General features: G+C 48.7%; 6 protein-coding genes and 1 non-coding gene across 7 annotated transcripts; 4 read left to right on the top strand and 3 right to left on the bottom strand.

The window, feature by feature from the left end:
- Window positions 1-901: 901 nt before the first annotated feature.
- On the top strand, window positions 902-2248 carry F5147DRAFT_571985 (uncharacterized protein; the record flags this gene model as incomplete). Its single annotated transcript, XM_041431064.1, has 2 exons — window positions 902-1601; window positions 1722-2248. 2 exons carry the CDS (start codon window positions 902-904, stop codon window positions 2246-2248), a joined length of 1227 nt encoding a protein of 408 aa, XP_041295614.1.
- A 3290-nt stretch (window positions 2249-5538) lies between these two features.
- F5147DRAFT_631826 (RCC1 BLIP-II) lies at window positions 5539-7909 on the top strand. The gene is made up of 8 exons (XM_041432811.1): window positions 5539-5874; window positions 5938-6063; window positions 6115-6158; window positions 6214-6325; window positions 6376-6874; window positions 6923-7015; window positions 7070-7510; window positions 7566-7909. Exons 1-8 carry the CDS (start codon window positions 5630-5632, stop codon window positions 7785-7787), a joined length of 1782 nt encoding a protein of 593 aa, XP_041295613.1. The 5' UTR covers window positions 5539-5629; the 3' UTR covers window positions 7788-7909.
- Window positions 7910-8120: 211 nt separating this feature from the next.
- F5147DRAFT_835167 (uncharacterized protein) lies at window positions 8121-9243 on the top strand. Its single transcript, XM_041443948.1, has 2 exons — window positions 8121-8227; window positions 8284-9243. The coding sequence occupies exons 1-2, from the start codon at window positions 8148-8150 to the stop codon at window positions 8954-8956; spliced, it is 753 nt and encodes a 250-aa protein (XP_041295612.1). The 5' UTR covers window positions 8121-8147; the 3' UTR covers window positions 8957-9243.
- A 70-nt stretch (window positions 9244-9313) lies between these two features.
- On the bottom strand, window positions 9314-9395 carry F5147DRAFT_t52. Its single transcript has one exon. It is a non-coding gene; the product is annotated as a tRNA-Pro (tRNA).
- Window positions 9396-9589: 194 nt separating this feature from the next.
- Window positions 9590-11721, bottom strand: F5147DRAFT_536991 (uncharacterized protein; the record flags this gene model as incomplete). The annotated part of the gene is made up of 2 exons (XM_041430172.1): window positions 9590-11287; window positions 11344-11721. Coding segments are annotated over 2 exons (2076 nt in total), but the record flags the coding sequence as incomplete, so codon positions are not given.
- Window positions 11722-12038: 317 nt separating this feature from the next.
- Window positions 12039-13664, bottom strand: F5147DRAFT_682484 (uncharacterized protein). Its single transcript, XM_041436460.1, has 3 exons — window positions 12682-13664; window positions 12549-12629; window positions 12039-12493 (listed from the first exon to the last, which is right to left on the bottom strand). Exons 1-3 carry the CDS (start codon window positions 13639-13641, stop codon window positions 12179-12181), a joined length of 1356 nt encoding a protein of 451 aa, XP_041295610.1. The 5' UTR covers window positions 13642-13664; the 3' UTR covers window positions 12039-12178.
- A 1135-nt stretch (window positions 13665-14799) lies between these two features.
- F5147DRAFT_60398 (ELMO/CED-12 family-domain-containing protein) lies at window positions 14800-18180 on the top strand. Its single transcript, XM_041432291.1, has 13 exons — window positions 14800-15355; window positions 15419-15527; window positions 15581-15670; window positions 15723-16069; window positions 16123-16222; window positions 16271-16549; window positions 16600-16638; window positions 16697-16808; window positions 16858-17002; window positions 17056-17202; window positions 17257-17413; window positions 17462-17846; window positions 17897-18180. The coding sequence occupies exons 1-13, from the start codon at window positions 15048-15050 to the stop codon at window positions 17986-17988; spliced, it is 2310 nt and encodes a 769-aa protein (XP_041295609.1). The 5' UTR covers window positions 14800-15047; the 3' UTR covers window positions 17989-18180.
- The last annotated feature ends 173 nt before the right edge of the window (window positions 18181-18353 follow it).

Here is an 18353-nt window from a genome sequence, read left to right as displayed (position 1 = left end):
GGAAGTTTGATCTCAGATTTGACATTACAATATTGAATTGAAGAGAAGACAACGATCAGCGCGAACCGGTTGAGACAGAGCACAGCTCGTAGCTGCAACCTGCCCGCGCGCTCTGCTTGGGGACGAAACAGTTGCGGATAGTACGCCCTCTTCATTTCATTCCGGTGCTTGGATTCATCACAGATTTGCTTACCATTTCATCTCTCTCAAGCTTCGCGCTTTGTCACGTATGTTTTATTACTCCATCCCGTAACGTATATTAACTCTTCCACCTAATCGGACAATCTTGGTGTGTCAATATTCCTCGAATCCATTCAACTTGTTCATTCCGCAAGCCGTCTTCTTTTTCTAAGTCGGTTCACACATCCGCTAGATTCCGTCTTCTTCAGGTTCGCATCCAATGCAGGCACCACTTCTCCTCCAACCACCACCTCTTCTTGCACTTGCTCAGCAGCAACTTAATCAGACGCGTCCTCGCGTTTCTCAACACTTCTTATTTCACGACCTTTCCAGTCTCTTGGATCCTCCTCATCCCATGACCGTAGATAATGATCATGATTACTCCTCCCAGCCTACGGGAACAAACTACACCTACACATCATCCCGAACTCAGTTCGATGAAGGCTCTCATTCAGATCCACATACCTTGTATGACGTAGCATCCTCTTCTCAGACTCCTCAACCATATACTTCACTTCCAAATACTTCACCTACATCTAATTACACCTCCGTGTCCAATACTCGCACTGCCGAAGATCCATCCTCAGTCAACGGAACTCGTTATGTTTCAGGTTCCCCTTCTTCCGTTGATGATCATCCGACCGCTTCATTTCCTCAGCCATACAGTGCTCCCCATCACCAGCATCATTTTCCTACATCGGCATCTTCCTGTTCACCAGATATGGTGCGTTACCCAATTACGTCGAACCTTAGCTCCCGTGGAACCGATAAATACGCCCATGCCCTCTTGGAACAACGCCGCATGTCCGAGCCAGCCATGTATGGCAGCGTAATAGGCGGTTATTCCACGAGTTCTTCAACCGATCTAGCCTCCGCACGATATCAACAGCTCCAACACCACTACACGTCGTCACAATCATCCCCCAGATTGTATGGGAATTACGCCTCGTCTCTTCAACGTACGCTAAGCTCAGGGTCTGTGCGTGATCCACTCTCGGGATCGTCGTGGAACAACAAAGATCAACTTTCATTACACTGTTACGACGGTGTCGACCTGGAAGAACCCATATCACCTCTCAACCCTAATTTTTCGGGTGGCGAGGGCTCCCCAACAATGGGTATGCCCTACGGCAGCCTTTCCGAAGAATATGGTCCATCACCGCCTGGTACGGGCACTTCCACATCGTCCAACGGGGTCAGGCGGTTCGTTGACGCTTCAGGCTCGAGTTCTGACGGTAAACAATACTCATTCGTGGCCTTGCCTGGAAACGCAGTCAAGAAGCGTCCAAGGCGGCGTTACGACGAGATTGAAAGACTTTATCAATGTTCATGGCCTTCATGCACCAAGGCATACGGCACTCTAAACCACTTAAATGCCCACGTCACGATGCAGAAACATGGTGTCAAGCGTAGTCCAAACGGTGAGTCTTCATGTTTGCATTTTACTTCAGTCGGGGTGTATTCGGCACCTCACGATGACAATATCGACTTCTCGTCATTATTTATAACCCTTGACACCATTACTAACTGTGCACTTGCAGAATTTAAAGAGCTTCGTAAACAATGGCGGAAGTCCAAAAAGGAGGAAGCTGATGCTCGTGCTGCTACGTCAGCAGTGATGGGGAGGTCGGCTCACCATGCTTATCTCTCGCGCGGTATGCATGACTCGTACGCCGACGTGGACTACCAACTTCGCTCGCATCCGCAGCAAGGTTCCCATGTTGATCGGTTTACTCCAACCGCCTCTCCGGAGGAGATGCATGATATTGACATGCAAGACGTTTACGAACGCCGGCAACAGCGTTTCAGTGGCCTCTTCCCTTCCGCTTCCCGCACTAGCAGTCCTACATACACCGCCACCCACTCATCAAATATGCCCTCATCGCACACAGCCATGGCCCGCCTTCCTACCAACAGCACGCTTTTGACACCTCTCCCAGGTTATGAGCATGCGGGAGCCACCACAGACCTTAATACGTATGCTTCGTATGGTGTATACCCGGACAACCGTCCTGGTTCTGGGCATGGGAGCATTGGAAGCTACGAGGAAACGCGACGGAGTGGATGATTTGACGACAAGCAGTCCTGCGTTCACGATCTCATTCCTTTCCTTTGGGATTTTATCACGATACCGCGGAATTCTCATGATGCTTATGCCTTTTATGCCACGCATCAACGCCTCTATCTTTGTTGAAGTTATATTGTTCATGGTATTGACTATTATCCTACTACTAAGTACATACATTACTAGTTTCTCCTCTCCTTTTCCTATGCTGTCATATTTTATTCGTTCATGTTTGGGACACTCCTTCATATTGCTTAGGAGACTTTTGGCCCAATAATCATGGAGCTGTACTTTACGGATCATACTTGCCATCCCAGTAATAGTTACTTCTGTACATGAGTAGGAACGAAACAAATAGATTCTTAAAAGTTGGGTCGACATTTCATTCCTGACTTCTTCCTTCCTTCTGAATGGTACTTCGAAAGATATGGAGGTCCCTGACTGTGTAATCCAACCGCTCATAAAATTTAACTTGAGAAGAGCTGCCACTTGCAAGATCAGGCTGTTTTGAATGTGTGCCACCATCTGTGGTCTATCATGGACTTCTATAGAGGGCACGTTGTATTGAAAGCTCCGAACTCGTGAGAACATGATGTAACAACCGCACCCATCGCGATCACATTCATCGATAGAGTTTTCTGCACGCTGCGAAGATTCATCCGAGTGAGTTTGTTTTTATGCAATTATTGCAATGCAGGTTTGATGCAGGCGATATAATATCGCTTGTATTAGAGTGCAGTGCAAGGTGCCATGAGGTCGATATTGCGCCACGCAACAGAAATCTAGCAGGACTGTTTCCGAATTGCCCACATCGAGCCACGCTCATGCAATGCCGCGCATGCTAAAGGACTTGTTGCTGCGACGACGACGCCCGCATATTGGCTTTGTGGCCGTGCTCAGTTGCGCCCGACTTTTCTCATGGCGGCCGCAAGTTTCCGCTCCACAGACAGGCACTTCGTTCGAGGCTGATCACAAACTTTTTGATCAGAGGAAAATCACACCCTTGTCAATCCACATCATTATCGTCTATCCATTGGTTTACTTGGGTTCTCCACATGATGGCTGTATCCTTTCCTAGGAAGACCGGACATTTCGGTAATTATTCAGAACTGTTCTTCAGACTCTTCAAGTACGTTATGTTGCCTACACCTATACGATATATAAGGTAGCTGGACTGACATACAGACTTGATCAGGTTATTAATCTGCTCCTTCTCATACTGCGAGGCATGACTCGAGCTGTTTACGACGGAACATGGCTCATCCAGCTGAAACTCGATCCTCGACGAAAGAGGTCATGGTGATGAAGCTCTGCTGTATGACAGTTCCGAAGGTCTAGTCATACCTTCGAGGCGCTGGGTGTAGTAATGGGCACACATGGCGAGCGGCGTGTAGGGATGCACCCACATGGTCGATTGTGGAGGGCGATGATAGCGCATCATGTTGATATGATGGCCCTCCGCCGCATTGCCGGTTGCTTGAACACCGAGTCGCCGTCTGGCCCTGCCAGTGCACGTCAGCGTAATCAATATGGCGACGTAAGTACTTGTCTGCGGCTTAATATTACGTGTATATGTTTATTTGTACCGCGGGTACCGCATTGGTTTGTTTTGACGGGCCGCCGGACTCCACGATGTAGTTTATGCTGGGTGTGATTTGGTTATCTATGTAATGCAAACGTATTGAACGAGTCGATATGTCTGTTATTTATAAGTAGTAAACTTAGAATGAGGTTCAAATTCAATTTTAATCTACAGTGTGTACATAAAGGTTTACAATTGTTCTCAATGACCGATAAAGAAATATCAATGGGCAAACGTCACCCATCAGTTTGAGAAGCTTCACCACTATTGGCTACGACAAAAAGATCTGATAAATTCATGAGCGATACACCTTCCGACCCCTTTAACGTTCTAGATCTCGTACTCGAAATGCCTCATGCGTGCCACTGTGGGGATAATAACTTTGTAGTTGGCGGCCGTCACGTGTTTGGCGAAGTTGATGATTATCTCCTTTCGTATGATGGCAGTGACTGCGTTTCACATATCTTTGAATGCCTCATATCTGAGAAGCCGGTCATGTATTTTTGTGACCAACAAATATGTATCACTGGCTAACTCTACCACGGTCGGTCCAAAGGCCGAACGCGAGCGAGGACGGGGTCACATCGGTTTGCAGGGTACTTCTGTCAAAGATGTACGGCAGTGGATGTTAGGGTTCACTTATCACGAGTGCACACCGTCGATCGGCAAATAACGCGTAAGACACGTGAAACTTGTCGTACTTATGGGTCAACAAGTATGTGTCAGCTTATCGGGATGACATTGTTATCAGATTAAACAACTCACCGAGCAAAACAAAAATATTTTGCGCCGCGAAAACAAGGTTGTAGTCGTTATGTGATATAAAATACTTTCACATAGCTATGCAGTACTTCCAGAGCTGAAAGAGGCCTTTGGAGCCAAGTGAAAATAAGAGCAGCTTGGGGCAGGCTGTTGCGGAGTTCCTAGCTCACCGGTGCGGAGCTGCAGCGGATTATGCTAAACGTGCGACTACAAAAAAGAAAGAGAGCAATAGAGAGCACGCCACTATCAGTTGAGTTGAGCGGTCTGCCGTCAGAGTGCTGCGGCGATCTCGATGGGCGCCCTTCATTGACACCCTCGTTTTGATATGTTACACCATGCCCTAGACGGTCAGGATACAAAATAGCGTTTGGTGATCGTTCCTGGCTACGCCTCCGGTGAAGTTTGTCTGGCTAGACCAGCATTTCCAATCTACAAAAAAGGAGTAACAGTGCCCCTAATTATGAGAAGGATCATACCAAACGAGCGAGGCAGGAGATGCTTCGAATTGAATGACTTCAAATTACGAAGTGTGTGTCTCCCCCACCACTGCAAATAGTACTTGAAGTAGAGTAGAGCCGCCAAGTGGCGCGGCTGGGTTTGTGATTTACGCACGACCGGCATTTGCTACGTACAGGATTTAAGCAAAATGGGGGCATGTACGGATGAGTTGTTGACAAGAACTTCAAGTTGAAGCGGACATATGTTTGAATAGCCACGTACTGCGATCTAGGCTAAGTGCGCGGCCGCCCATGCCCTAGCGAGTAGTCTAAGTTTGCGACGACTTTTCGGCGTGATTCTCCGCGAGACTCGAATTCAAAGCTTCATGACATCCTAACATGTAAAACAGTCTTTAGTCTCTGCTCCTTAATATGGTTACCAGGCAACCCCCCGCAGCATGATAGATTAACCGATCAACCCCCCGCGACATGCGTGAGTCGTGACATCATGGCACAGTTGATACCGCAGCTCCCCAGTCGCAGCTCCCTCAGTTGTACTCTCTGACTTGCCAGTTAAGACTTTGTATCACAACCATTCACCCGATGACTATGCTTTCTGACTTACCTATCGAAGTTATTTTGGATAATGTATTGCCTTGGCTTGCAATTCCAGATCTCATCCATCTGGGACAAACAGATCACTTCTTTGCGCGATTGTGCAACGATGAGACATTCTGGAAGAGGAAGTTGGAAGAGGATTTCAATTTTACAGACGAGAGGACCGCACGAATAAGCGGATGGAAACATCTCTATAGAGGTTTGCTCAACCCCAAGACTTACGTATGGGGGTAAGCAGTCTTATTATTACGCGATTCCGTTACTCTTCCGCTAAGTCGAATTATTTCACGTAGCGAAACTTCAAAGGGAAGATTAGGATTGAGGAAAATACCAAGCACAACTCTTCATGATGTTCCCTACCCGGTTGAGTTGCAGATCAAATCAGGCGCGCGTATAGTCAGCCTCTCAGCCGCTGGATGGTACGTCGTCGTCGTCTCACACGACAAAACTGCTCATGTGACTCCAAACAGGGCATTCTTTGCACTGGACTCTGCTGGTAGCGTGTATGTGTGGGGTGGGTCCACAGATTATCGTGCGATATTAAGGACAGAAACTGATATCGCACCCAGGAACTTTGAATGGCACCTCGTATGCTCTACAACACGATGGGTACTCCGAACCGGCAAAACCAGCTCATACACCGTTGAGGCTTGATATGCCATCTCCTACGCGGAGCATTAGGTTTGAGTGTTCTCGTGCGTCGAGTAAAAACACTTATTCATATTTATTAGTTGTGGGCGGCTGCATGCCACTACGCTGGACGATCAGCATCACGTTTGGACCTTTTTAAGCTGGGGTCGTCCCTTCAGGCTCGACACACCGGCACTCAACGCAACAACGTTGGATTCTACACCTGTGCTGGTTGAATCTGGCTGGAACTTTTCGTCAGTCCTTACCAAATCTGGTGATGTGTATGTGTGGTGGCCGTTCGCTGCACCTCTCAAGGACGTCATCGCTGCACAAGATGTGGCTATGGATGCCGCGAACCAAAAGGCTCACGCTACAGAGGATGGTGTTATCCCATGCTCGACATGGGAGCTTCGCCAAGAACCCACAATGTTACCACCGCTGCCTCAACTACCGGAGCTCCCACTTGGGTTAGCGGAACCTGTGAAACTTGTTAAGCTTGCAGCTTTGGAGAGTAGGCTCATCGGTTTGACTAATCATGGTCATGTTCTCTCGATTCCTGTTGAAAGCGATGTTGCCGTTCGGTCTGAGAGATGGGAATATGTGGGTTAATTTTATTCGTGGAACAATAACTGCCTCATGCCTTTTCAGCTTCCTAACTTCTCTGAAGTCGACAAGGTTCAGCAGCACCCCGCTTATGTTTCTTCCCAGTTGAAGCCGCCGCAGAGCTTGCGAATATCTCATGTAATTATCTCGGCAAAGTTTCGAACGTTCCTACGTTGCTGAACCGTTTCCCAGATCTCTGCGCAATTTCAAACCTTTGTTGCTTATTCTCCCGGTTCCAGTTCTGTCATTCTCTTGGGTTCTCACGAAACACATGCCAATTCGAATCCTTTGATTCTCCCCGCACTTCAAAACAACGACGTTATCTCTGTTGTTCTTGGAGATTACCATTACGGTGCTCTTACATCCACCGGGAAGCTTTTGACGTGGGGTGAATATTCTCGAGGTGCACTCGGCCTCGGTGATCCTGGCCAGCTTCCTCCCGGTCAGCCAGGGGGCTACGGAACTGAAGCACGCAGGAGCGCTGCTGTCGCCAACGGCGGTCCGTATCCTCCGGGCATCTCCGAGCCCGCGGAGGTCAGCTTTGGTCACGGGAATGCACAGAGGGATAAGATGTTTTGCTTTGCTATAGCGGCTGCTGGGTGGCACATGGGAGCTCTCGTCATTGATTTGGAGGTGAGATCTCGGCTGACTGAGTTCTGACTGATGATTAATTTCTGGATCAAAATAGCCACCCACGGATGTTCAGAATGATAACGACGAAGACGAAGGCCCTCCCATGCCAGGACGGTTTCCTCGGTCTCGCGAAACGGGGGAGTCCCCGCAGGACTATCCTGGGGAGCCAGGTCAGTGGGGCCCGCCTATAATGGCCAGAGGGTTTCGAATCGGGTTTGCCGGAAGAGGCGCCATCAGGGGTGGACATTTGGGTCGCGGCCGTGGCCGTGGCCTTTGAGAGTAAGAACCAAACTTAGGGTTCATAAGAATCGATGGGCCACTTCTCATGCTTAGATGCGGGCGTACGGCCGTATCATATCATGTTTCATTCTGTCTCTTGATCACAACCTTTTGATGGCATTACGAAAACACTAAGACTATAATATTTATCAAGGTATGATGTGGTTTCTTTTCCTTGTCTGACGTGTATAATCACACATTTCGGGGGCCACAAAGAACGTCCTCGTGGCGAGGTGAACAATACTGTGAGAAGTCTTCGATGTACTCACCATATTTATGTTCTGTCCATTCCCGTAGCGGAGTCCCGAACAGGTATTAATGGCCCTTCAGATGGCAGACCCAAAGTCACTCGATCAATATGTCATCTCCGATTATATTCTACGACCTCCCCTCGACCCTGGCGCTGAATGCGTGGTCCCCGAATACCTGGAAGGCCCGGTATGTGCTCGGTGTATGCAATGATATAGGCAGTCGCTTACCTTTCGCTCACCTAGATATGCTTTGAACATCAAGGGTGTTGCGTACAAGACCGAGTGGGTCGAGTACCCTGACATCGAAGCTCTTGCGAAAAAAATTGGGGCGCCAGCTACAGGCGCCAAGGCTGATGGCAGCCCATTATACACCCTCCCCATCATTAATGACCCCAATACTGGGAAGGTTGTTGCTGACTCCTTCCTTATCGCCGAATACCTTGATACGACCTACCCAAGTGGAACTACCTTGTTTCCCCCCGGCACAAAGCCGTTGATGGCAGCATTAGAGGCCGGAGTTACAGGAAGCATCGGAAGCATCTTCCCTCATCAGCTCGCCACGAGCTGCTACATCCTGAATCCTTCCAGTGAGAAGTACTTCAGAGTCACCAGAGAGGCAGCCTATGGGAAGAAGATTGAGGAGTTCTCCCCTGCTGGTGCCCAGCGTGACGCTGATTGGGCAAAGGCTAAGGAAGGCCTTGTTGCCGTAGACGACTGGCTGTCGAAGAATGGTGGAGGGAAGTTCGTCATGGGAAACACCGTCACGTATGCAGACGGTATTCTCGGAGCGTGGCTCACCTGGATCAAAGTTACCAATGGTGAAAGTAGCGCTGCATGGAAGGATTTCGCGAGCTGGCACGGAGGAAGGTGGGGTACCTACATTATTAACTTGCAACCCTTTGCGACAGTGTTGTAGCTGCTCTCCCTACTAGTAGACAGACCATAGACGAATGAAGATAGATGTTCCTCCGTACTATGACCAGAAGCGCCGATATGATGTTGGCGCAAACCGATTGCTTTTTGTGTTGCCAAAAAAAAAGAAGAACTGTGTGGTATATGAAGATTGCAGATCTTTCGATCAAGTCAAGCTTCTTTCTGACCGTTAACAAGTTTGAGGGCCTAGTGAGCGCTGCGCCGGGGCCATTATTTGAAATACTAACATATGTTAACCGACTGTCGTACGATCAAAGCAGGGAGTACCGCTGAGTCGGTTTGGCGCCTTTAATTATGAGGCCGAAGTCAGGGACGATGGGGAATAAAAAGGTAAAAATTTGGGCCTGGCCGGGAATTGAACCCGGGACCTCCTCGAAACGTGGTAACCCTAACAAGGAATCATACTACTAGACCACCAGGCCTTGAAGTTGCCAGGTTCATATAACACTATGACGAGGTAAGAGAATTTGACGAGTAAATTATAAAGAGCCTAACGAAATAACGAATATAAGAGGCAATGGATATAAGATAGCACGTAGGTATTGTGTACCATAGGGCTTCGCCCCAACAGACAATAGTCAAGAACACAAAAAAGGTAGCGACAGGAATATGTAGTTTATTTGAACTTGAAAATGTTCCTCAGAGGCGTAGTAAGACGGCTCTTGGGTGCAACACCCTCGACTCCCATCCTGAGATCGTTCTCGTTCATCGTCGACCATCGCTTGCGAGCACGAGCATAGGCAGTTTGCGCGTTTTCCTTCTCTCCACTGGCGACACGATTATGACGGCCAGGAGTAGAGGTCGCCGACCCGTTGAGCTCGGGTACAGGCGGGACCTGCTGGCAGGCGTTGGTGTCGACGAATTTCAGAATGGGTACCTCAGACGTGCGATAAGAGCTGAGTATGGTACCCTTAGGAACGAGCTTGGACTTCGTTGTGTGCGACTTCTTCTTGATGACAGGTTCCTGAATTGCCTTGGGCAGCGGCACAACTTGAAGAGGACCTGTCGCAGGTTCAATATTCACAGGCTCCTTTGCGTCTGCCGACGTGGCGCTATCGATAGGGCTCACGAAGCTGTTCCGTAGAGGAGAAGGTCGTTTTGCTACTGTTGACTCCGGTACTGGCACGGCGAATAGGCCCACATCTTGACTGCATCTGACATCCTCGAAGCGAACGCTCTTGACCTTCTTTAAAATTCCTCTCACCCGTGGAGGGGTAGAAGGAGTAATTAAAACAGGAGGAGGGGGAAGAGGGACGCGTGGTGGATCAGTCAGGGGCGCTAGAGAAACCTTGACTGCAGGGACTACTGACTGCCGACAAGGAGGTGAGAAAGAACGAGTCAGGCTGGAGCGGGCGGAACAACGATCCGGAGTGATGTTCAAAGACTCCCTTGCCATATCTGGCACGATCTTGGGCGTAAATGAAGGTGTCGGACAACGAGACACGTTGTCAAGGGCGCTCTGAAGATCAAGATCGAGGTCATTCTCAAAGGCCCATTCATCGTCACGGGAGGATGATGGCATTAATGATACAGAGTCCGTGTCCGAGTCAACAAATGTATCTTGACATCCCTTGTTGTTGTGCATCGCAGGTATGGAAATCCCACTCGTATTAAGTGCGGCGTATTGCGATCTGAGACTTGATAGCATACTACTGTGGTCGGTGAAATTTTTTCCATCGGGACTGGGAACTCCAGGATCAAATTTCGGTGACCAGACGGTTGGAGATCCGCGGAAGGCCGTAGGGATATCCGGATAGTCCATATCGTCCATTTCCTTGAGTTGCAAACCTGAGACCTTCTTGCCTCTTCGAATAGCCAGGGAATCAATAGAACCGAGTTGTGGCAACGTGCGAGATGACTTGCGGCATGTTGATGCCAGTTGCTTTATTGTCTTATCAGAGCAAGATTCAAGAACGGGACTGGCCGAGAAATGTGCCCGTGTCCCCATTCGTCCGCGAATGGGTGTAATGGGTCCTGGTCCAGATGAAACTGTATTTTGCTTGATAGCAGTCATTGGAACGTGAACGGACCATCGATTACATCCGACCTGATGCCCGGAACATTCCTTTGAAATAACAGCAGTCTCCCTGTGGCTTCGGACGCCTGGAATGCAGGGCGTAGAATGAGGGAACGTTTCTTTGGAAGATCCATTCGGGCTCTGTTGATCCATCCGTGCTTGTCGTATCTTCCCATTTTGCAACTTGATGGTTTCAGCCGGAAAGATGGAACCCTCAGAAATCCAGTCACGCCTAGGAACCAAATTATCACTAGTCCAGGGTACGTGCCTGGGGGGACGCTGAGGAGTTAGCCTATCCTACATTCGATTTCGTCAGCTAAAGTGACAAACTAAAAAAAAAATCCATAACTCACAACCCAAGTGTTCATGAAGAGCTGTTCCTTCATGACCAAGTTCATGCGCGGGATTGTTGGTGCAGAGAGAATGATACGAGCGGTGCGTTCGTCTGGATGTATGTCTCCGAGAGCGATGACACCTGGACGAACAGCGAATGGTACTTGAGCGCGGTGACCTTGGATAATGAATATAGGTGGCTGGTGATCCTTTGGGAAAGGCGGCACGTCCTCCCAATCACTTTCATGATCTTCTGAGCTCCCTGTGAACGAGACCGATGGGACGAGTGACTTGAGATCGTCGAACGGGCCTGCTTGAGCGAGGACGGCTGCGATCTCGAGCGACGGCGGGGACGGCAAAGGAGATGGGCGAGCCGGAGGACGAGGGATGCGTGAGGGCGTGCCGGAAGACATTCGGTACCAAAAAGCAATGCAGAAAAAGAACAATGCAGACGCACCAAAGCATCGGGGAATACCATGGTCCCCACCTGAAGCGAACGGCTGCGGCTGACTGCGGCATTTAGCCCTCCGGTTGAAGAGGCTGACTAGTGCCAAAGTCATACAGTGACCAGTAGGGTTTACTCGATAGGTCTACAGACTTACTTCGCGTACACAGTGGTCATGGCTCACTTGTAAAAGTACTGAGGTCTTCCTTCAGGGCTGTGTTGTCGGCCTTACAGAACAAAATGTGGTGATGTACGATACGTACGCCGGTATGTTCGCGAATTTGAAATTGGCATTATAAGCGAAAAACTACTACAAATACATATGACGAGAACCAACAGAACAAGGGTAAAGAAACATCCGAAGAAACATTTGAAGAAAATTCGAAGAAATTCACTAGCACTGCTATACGTTATATCTTCAACCACCCGAACTTCTTCTTCTCCCTCCCGCACGTGTTTGATTGGGACGCTGACATTGTATTGGAGCGAGACCTCTTGAAGAACGCCTTGAACGAGGTCAGGCCAGTAGGTGGAGAGACCAAGGGCGGGGGTGATACATTAGGGACGGAGCGGCGACCGCATGCTCGGATGACAGGGGTGCTTGCATTGAGACTGGTGATGGAAGATGGACCAGGTACGATGACTTCGCGAGGTGGACTCCGGTACCCTTCTGCGGGGTATGCGACCGGTGAGGTAGAACTACCAACCAAGAATGATGGTGTGCCCTTCATGAATTATCAACCAAGAGTATATGATGTAAATGGAAAGGAAGATATGTACCTGAGGCTCGTATATATATCGGACTGAGTGCCTCCGTGTGACAGGTGTGTTGGCTGGTGGAATGGCCGAATGAAACTGGCACTTCTAAGGAGATCAATGCTGGAAAAAACACCAACAAAACAAATTGATTTACCTCGGATATATCATCCATAGATTCGGTCAGCATCCGACTCTTACCTTTGTCTGGCAACACGGGTTGTTGGAGGAAACGGTCACCTTGGTCATTGCTGAGCCGTCGGAGCGCATGCGGACATGATACAGGTACAGTCGAACCAACGGTGAGGGTGTCAAGTGCCCCTGAAGCCTCTTCAGGGTATGGAAAATCTTGGACCCAACTAGCAAGTTCATCGAGTTCCTGAAGCAGTGCGAGCATATCAGGAGGAAAGCCGATACGTGTCGGGGAGGACAAGCAATAACTTTCCGGTGGGCTTTCGATGCGATAATCAGTCGGGTCGGTTGCAACAACATGCACGAAGCGGTCATTCTGGGCTGGGACGAGCCTGAACATCCTACCAGAACGTTTGGAAAGAAGGTCAGATATCGGAGAGCTTGATGCAGTAGGTGGGCTGAGTGGGAATGTGGGAGAGCACGGAGGGATGGTGAAGACCAGGGCGTTCTGATTGACGACGCGACGGCTCAGCGGAGCTTTCCACGGATTGAACGGTTTGGTACAGTGATGGATGGTAGCATGTTTGGATTCAAGAAGGAAGGATTTGTTGTCGATATTGGGGTTTCCATAATCAGAATCTGAAACGATCATCGATGAGCTACGCTTGTGACTGAAAATAATTTCTTCTTCAGCGGATGTATCACGATTCGAAACGTGACAGGCAAGCGCATCGACAAGTGTGTACCCTGGCATGTTGAGCGAGGGTACAGTATGCGGAGTAGCAGGGAGGGCAATGGGGCTGACTCGATACTTGTCATTTCCGCGGTGGTGCCTACGACGTCCCGGGGAGGAGGGATTTTCTGTGACGGAGAAGGAGGAGGTGTCAAAGGGAACACCTTGTTCGATATTATCACGGCTGCCCTCGGTTGCCTGCAGTGCTAGAGTGTTTCGCAAGTCTCGAAGGATGGGTCGAGGATTCTTCATCGACGCTCTCCCATATGATGATGCTGGAGAATCCGAGCGTTCGACAGTGAAAGACCTCGGGAGGGTATGGGATGACATGATGAACAACCAGTAAACGCAAACCAATGACCGAGAAGTTGGTATAAAGAGAAGCGGGTTCGTTTAGTAGCCAGCCGCTCGGTGCGTACATGACGTTCAGAGAGGCTGACTTGGGACTTGCACCGGGAACCGTCATGAGTTGCTCTGCAATTGCAAGTAAATGCATTGTGCATCAATTATAATCTACAAGAATCAGCTACACACAGTGAGGTCAGCCAGAGAGATTCCATAGTAGCTGTGGTCCTCACTTAACGTCGAGGAAGAATTCATTCGTTGGTCGCTAATTCGTTCTGTTCAGATCTTCGTCAGCGTTGCAGAGCGTTGCAGCCGTACGTACGTAGTTACTAGTAATACGACAGTGACGTTGCAGAGTCAATAGAAACGTGTCTTTTCACAAGGTTTCCATCAAAAAAGTCAAATTTCGTCCTGAATGGGTTCAAAGAACCTTCGCAGATCATTATTATTCCGGTCGTTGCGATGATTGTCGTCGAGTGCCTGCCACGAAGTCGTCCAAGAAATGGTACGATGAATGATGTTCACGATGATTGGAGGCAACAAGATCTCACGGTAGTCTGGTTTGCGCGCTTAAACACGCTTGTTTTCTGCTCTGGCAGTGCTCAAACTTTACCTCTGTTGTGCTGTTGCGGGGAGTCACGCGATACTCATCAAAGTTTCGTGCTTGTACTGCGTCACAGTGCAGATCTCATTTACTGCCTGTCTGCAGGCCAGGTTGTCAAGACTCAACAACGCTTTTCCACCTCTCATCCCACCACCGTCCATTCTTTTGCACCACCGCATATCTCGCTATTTCATTACCTTCATCTTTGGTAGCGGCTTGGCAGTCTCAGAGCACCTGAGTTCGGTGAGTAACCGCCCAGATTCGCTCTATCTGATGAGCCATTTTCTATCTTTTTATTTGCACGTCAGGCCGAATGTTTTCATTACATGCAGACGATACACTACATAATCTGAATCTTGTATTATCATCATTGTCCTGCTTCACATGCTTATCTCCCTTTTTTCAGGTCTTGTCAATGCTTGTGGAAGGTCTGGCCAAAACATACTGTGAGTATATTGCCCTCTTGTTACAGATGTGATGAAATCCGAGAATATTTGCACGTCAGTCAGAGCTGCGTGTCTTATAACGCGTGGTGGAGACGATGTATTCCATACCTGACTACAACTTATTGCAATATACTTATGCCCGTTTATGAATGATAACCGCCTTTCATCTCAGGAATATCCCACTGGATTCTACTAGATCGCTTCGATAAACCATCTTTATTCATTTAATATCTCCATCTCGCTCTTACCTCGCAAATATCCTTATGTCGACTACCAACGGTTCTATAGCGCCTGGCGCTTCTCGCACAACTCTCGCACCGCCTGCAACGAATACCACGCGTCCCAGGTCAACAGGACTCATTCCAACCAACAATGTTACTACCAAGGAGGGCGTGACCGTTCGCACTCGAATCGACCCTACACTCACCGTCGATGATGTAGTCAGGCAGCTCTGCGTTAATCTCAAAGTGACAGAGCCTTCCTCCAATTTTGCTTTGAGGGATAAAGATACCGATGAGCTGGTCGTAAATGAGAATTTGCGGAAGAAGATCAAGAACAAAGCGAATCTCAAGTGTGTAATACTGGGATTGTGATCGAGATGTATTACTGACGCTGTATATCTAATGCTCTACAGGCTAGTCAATAGTCCCAATATCGAGGCAGCAGAAATCGTCCAGAAACTCCTCGTCCGAGATGAGAGAACCTGTAAGATGGCTCTCTGGTCATTAAAGAAGTTCATTAGAGTGCGTCGAGGATTCATTCAGGGTGCCGATGTCAACAATAACTGTGCTTTCAGGAAGAAAAGTTTGCTCAAGAATTTTTGAGTCATGGGGGTCTTGCCGAGCTCGCACAAATCATTTGCACCGAGCACGGCAACACACTTGCAGTGCGTGTCGTTTTGACTCAGTGCAAGGTCAAGTCCTGAGTATCTAATTCAGTACGCCCTCGAAGCTATGCACAACCTGATGGACCTGGACTACGGCTGGTCAACCCTTGACAACACTTTCGTTTTTAAAGTTGTCCAAATCCTCTCTTCGCCAAATTCCCTCATCAACGTTTGCCGCCCCGCTACCGCTATCTTAAAGAAGCTTGTTGAAGCTGATCCAATGAATGCGCCTGGGCCACTGATCGCCAGTTCGAGTAGAGCTCCCCCTGTTGCACCCCCTGGCTCGGTGTATCGGTACGGTTTCCAGATCGTTTTCCAGCAGATGCGGAGGGAGAAAGGATCCTTAGAAACTGTCGTAAATCGGCTTGGAAGTGCAGATACTGCAATGATTCTACATAGGTATGCGCAACGCATAGGAAATTCGAATAAGGCACGCACTGACGCTCCTGCAGCATGATGCTGATCAATTCCCTGCTTTCGCACGTCAATGATACTGAGTGGGATGAGTTTATCTCTGAACTAGAGCGGCTCAATGTTCGGAAAGCGGTTATTGTGCGTAATATCCCATTTGTGTTTCGCGGACCACTCATGGGTTTTTAGCGACTTATGTCGTCACATAATATAGATGACCTTACCTCCTCGATTCTCGACTTCCAGGCCAATATCGTGCGCGTGACATACCGTAAGAAATCGACGCTTGTCGAGCCTGAAGTCGAGCCTCTTCATGAGTCCGCTCTTGAATATATATGGCATTGTAGCAAAGTTCAGGAAGAGCGGGATAGCGATGGTGAAGTATTGAAGTGGCAGAAGCTTGGGTTTTTAAGTGAGAACCTGGTGCACGAGTTTCAAGAAGTAGGGGAGCTTGGGCTTGATTGTTTGGTAAGTACCGTAATTTTCGTTGTATAGTCCCTCGACTGATTATGTCGCAGCGTAATTTTGTTGCAGACGACCCGGATCTATTCTCAAAAGTGAGCTATCTTTATTCTTCCTCCTAATCACCAACACCAACATTGATATCGTCCGTAGGTTATATCGGAACAGTTGAGTCGTCCGGTAGACAGGCGATGCCCCATCGCAAGGGCTTCAAATGAAATTGTTGAACTGCTTGCAGAGCATTGGATGATTTTCGCTCCTGCATGTTAGTAATCTATCGCGGAACATAACTCAAATAACATACCCATTATCAGATTCAACATCAACAACATACCAGCCTTTTTTCCTCAATTTTTACCGGGTTCATGCTCTTGCCACACAATTTTTCTTGCGAATGTGGAATGAGAGTGGCTCTGCGGCAGGCGATTTTTCTCGCATTGTGGCGCTCGCTCGAAGCCAGTACGTGATGGTCTCTCCTAATCCTTGTGATATTCACCCCTAATTCTCTTAAGGGTCAAAGTGGCATTACAAAGGGAAAACATGAAGCCATGGCACGAGGTGGAGCACGATTTCCTCGACTGCGAGTATCGCGCCGTGAGGGACAGGCAGATGCAAGAGCTTGAAGCAGAAGACGACCTTCTGAGCAAGGTTCCTGTGCGGTAAGAATTTCGGCATCTCATCTTAGGGTTCTTGGCTAATACTGGAAAATCAAGGAACTTGAAAGAGAAGATCACCCGCGAGTCCGCCGAGTTCGTCCGTCAACAACGAATACAGTGCCTGTTTCAAGGGGCATGGTTTGTCAATGGCATCCCCACACCAGCCAACGGTCCTTCGCGGCGTCCAAACGGGCATTGGAGATTCATACGACTGGTATGGATCTATTACGTGCTTCCCAAAGTAAGCTCATTGGCTCGATAGGACAACGGCTTGAAATATCTCCATTATGTGGATAGTGCGGTTCAGTTCGCCGTTCGAAATGGACTTGAAGATCTACCAGAGCGGATTGAGATCGCAGCAATCACCCAGATCGCCACAGGCACATGTGCATCTCCACCAAACAACTTGCGAGATCACCTCGACCTATCTCCGCCTAGCAATCTCACACCATCGCCCCTATCATTCTCTCTCCTAACAGCCACTGAAGGCTCCCTGGCAGACCAAATCGCGTCAGATCAGTTACGGTGGGCAGATTGGACTGATGGGTTGAACATGCTTCGGCGGGACAGTGGTCATGTCACATCTGATGAAACAGCAGGGTACATCAAAGCATTGACAGAGATCGGCCTCAAGATCAAGCTTCTCGGTGAGTCGATCGCCACCCTCGTACCAGAGACCATCTATAACTTCTTCTAGATCTATCAGGCGAGAAGGTGGATATACCCAGTGGACTGGTGGCAGGACCTCCTCCAAGCAATACCGATTTTTTCTTCTCAGATCTCATCTGATGCGATGAGAGGTTAGGTGTATGGTTCTCTTATAATTATGATTCGTGTATGTCTATCAAGACGTGATGAGATTCGATGATGGGTAATCATGTACACAATACTATTAGTTGCTCGTATACGGCTTTTACAATAAACATCCCTTGTCTCGTGGAAACTATATCGAGGGGATGGGTGCAGTTGATGCAGTGTGCAGTTGATGCAGGGTGGCTGATATACAAGCTGTGGCAGTTGATGCGATGAGATGAGATGAGATGAGGGCTTTCTTGTCAGTGGTGTGGTTGGGTGTCAGATATTAGTTGTGCTGGATATGCATGTCATACGGGGGTTGAACCCGCAATGTGGAAGGCGGGGTATGCGAAATCGAT

The sequence above is a fragment of the Suillus discolor genome, assembly GCF_016758755.1.
Source record: "Suillus discolor strain FC423 chromosome Unknown F5147scaffold_13, whole genome shotgun sequence".
Classification (NCBI taxonomy): Eukaryota; Fungi; Basidiomycota; class Agaricomycetes; order Boletales; family Suillaceae; genus Suillus; species Suillus discolor.
The sequence above is the reverse complement of the archived record's forward strand: the minus strand, read 5'-3'. Positions and strand labels throughout refer to the sequence as shown.

Coding starts and splice junctions, on each gene's coding strand:
- F5147DRAFT_682484 (XM_041436460.1), bottom strand. CDS start 13,641: ATGAAGAATCCTCGACCCATCCTTCGAGACTTGCGAAACACTCTAGCA. Junction 12,630..12,681: donor CTATGGATGATATATCCGAG/GTAAATCAATTT, acceptor TCTCCTTAGAAG/TGCCAGTTTCATTCGGCCAT. Junction 12,494..12,548: donor GATATATATACGAGCCTCAG/GTACATATCTTC, acceptor TAATTCATGAAG/GGCACACCATCATTCTTGGT.
- F5147DRAFT_60398 (XM_041432291.1), top strand. CDS start 15,048: ATGTCGACTACCAACGGTTCTATAGCGCCTGGCGCTTCTCGCACAACT. Junction 15,528..15,580: donor CATTAAAGAAGTTCATTAGA/GTGCGTCGAGGA, acceptor CTGTGCTTTCAG/GAAGAAAAGTTTGCTCAAGA. Junction 17,414..17,461: donor ATTGGAGATTCATACGACTG/GTATGGATCTAT, acceptor TTGGCTCGATAG/GACAACGGCTTGAAATATCT.
- F5147DRAFT_835167 (XM_041443948.1), top strand. CDS start 8,148: ATGTCATCTCCGATTATATTCTACGACCTCCCCTCGACCCTGGCGCTG. Junction 8,228..8,283: donor CCGAATACCTGGAAGGCCCG/GTATGTGCTCGG, acceptor TCGCTCACCTAG/ATATGCTTTGAACATCAAGG.
- F5147DRAFT_631826 (XM_041432811.1), top strand. CDS start 5,630: ATGACTATGCTTTCTGACTTACCTATCGAAGTTATTTTGGATAATGTA. Junction 6,875..6,922: donor GGTCTGAGAGATGGGAATAT/GTGGGTTAATTT, acceptor ATGCCTTTTCAG/CTTCCTAACTTCTCTGAAGT. Junction 7,016..7,069: donor AGAGCTTGCGAATATCTCAT/GTAATTATCTCG, acceptor ACCGTTTCCCAG/ATCTCTGCGCAATTTCAAAC.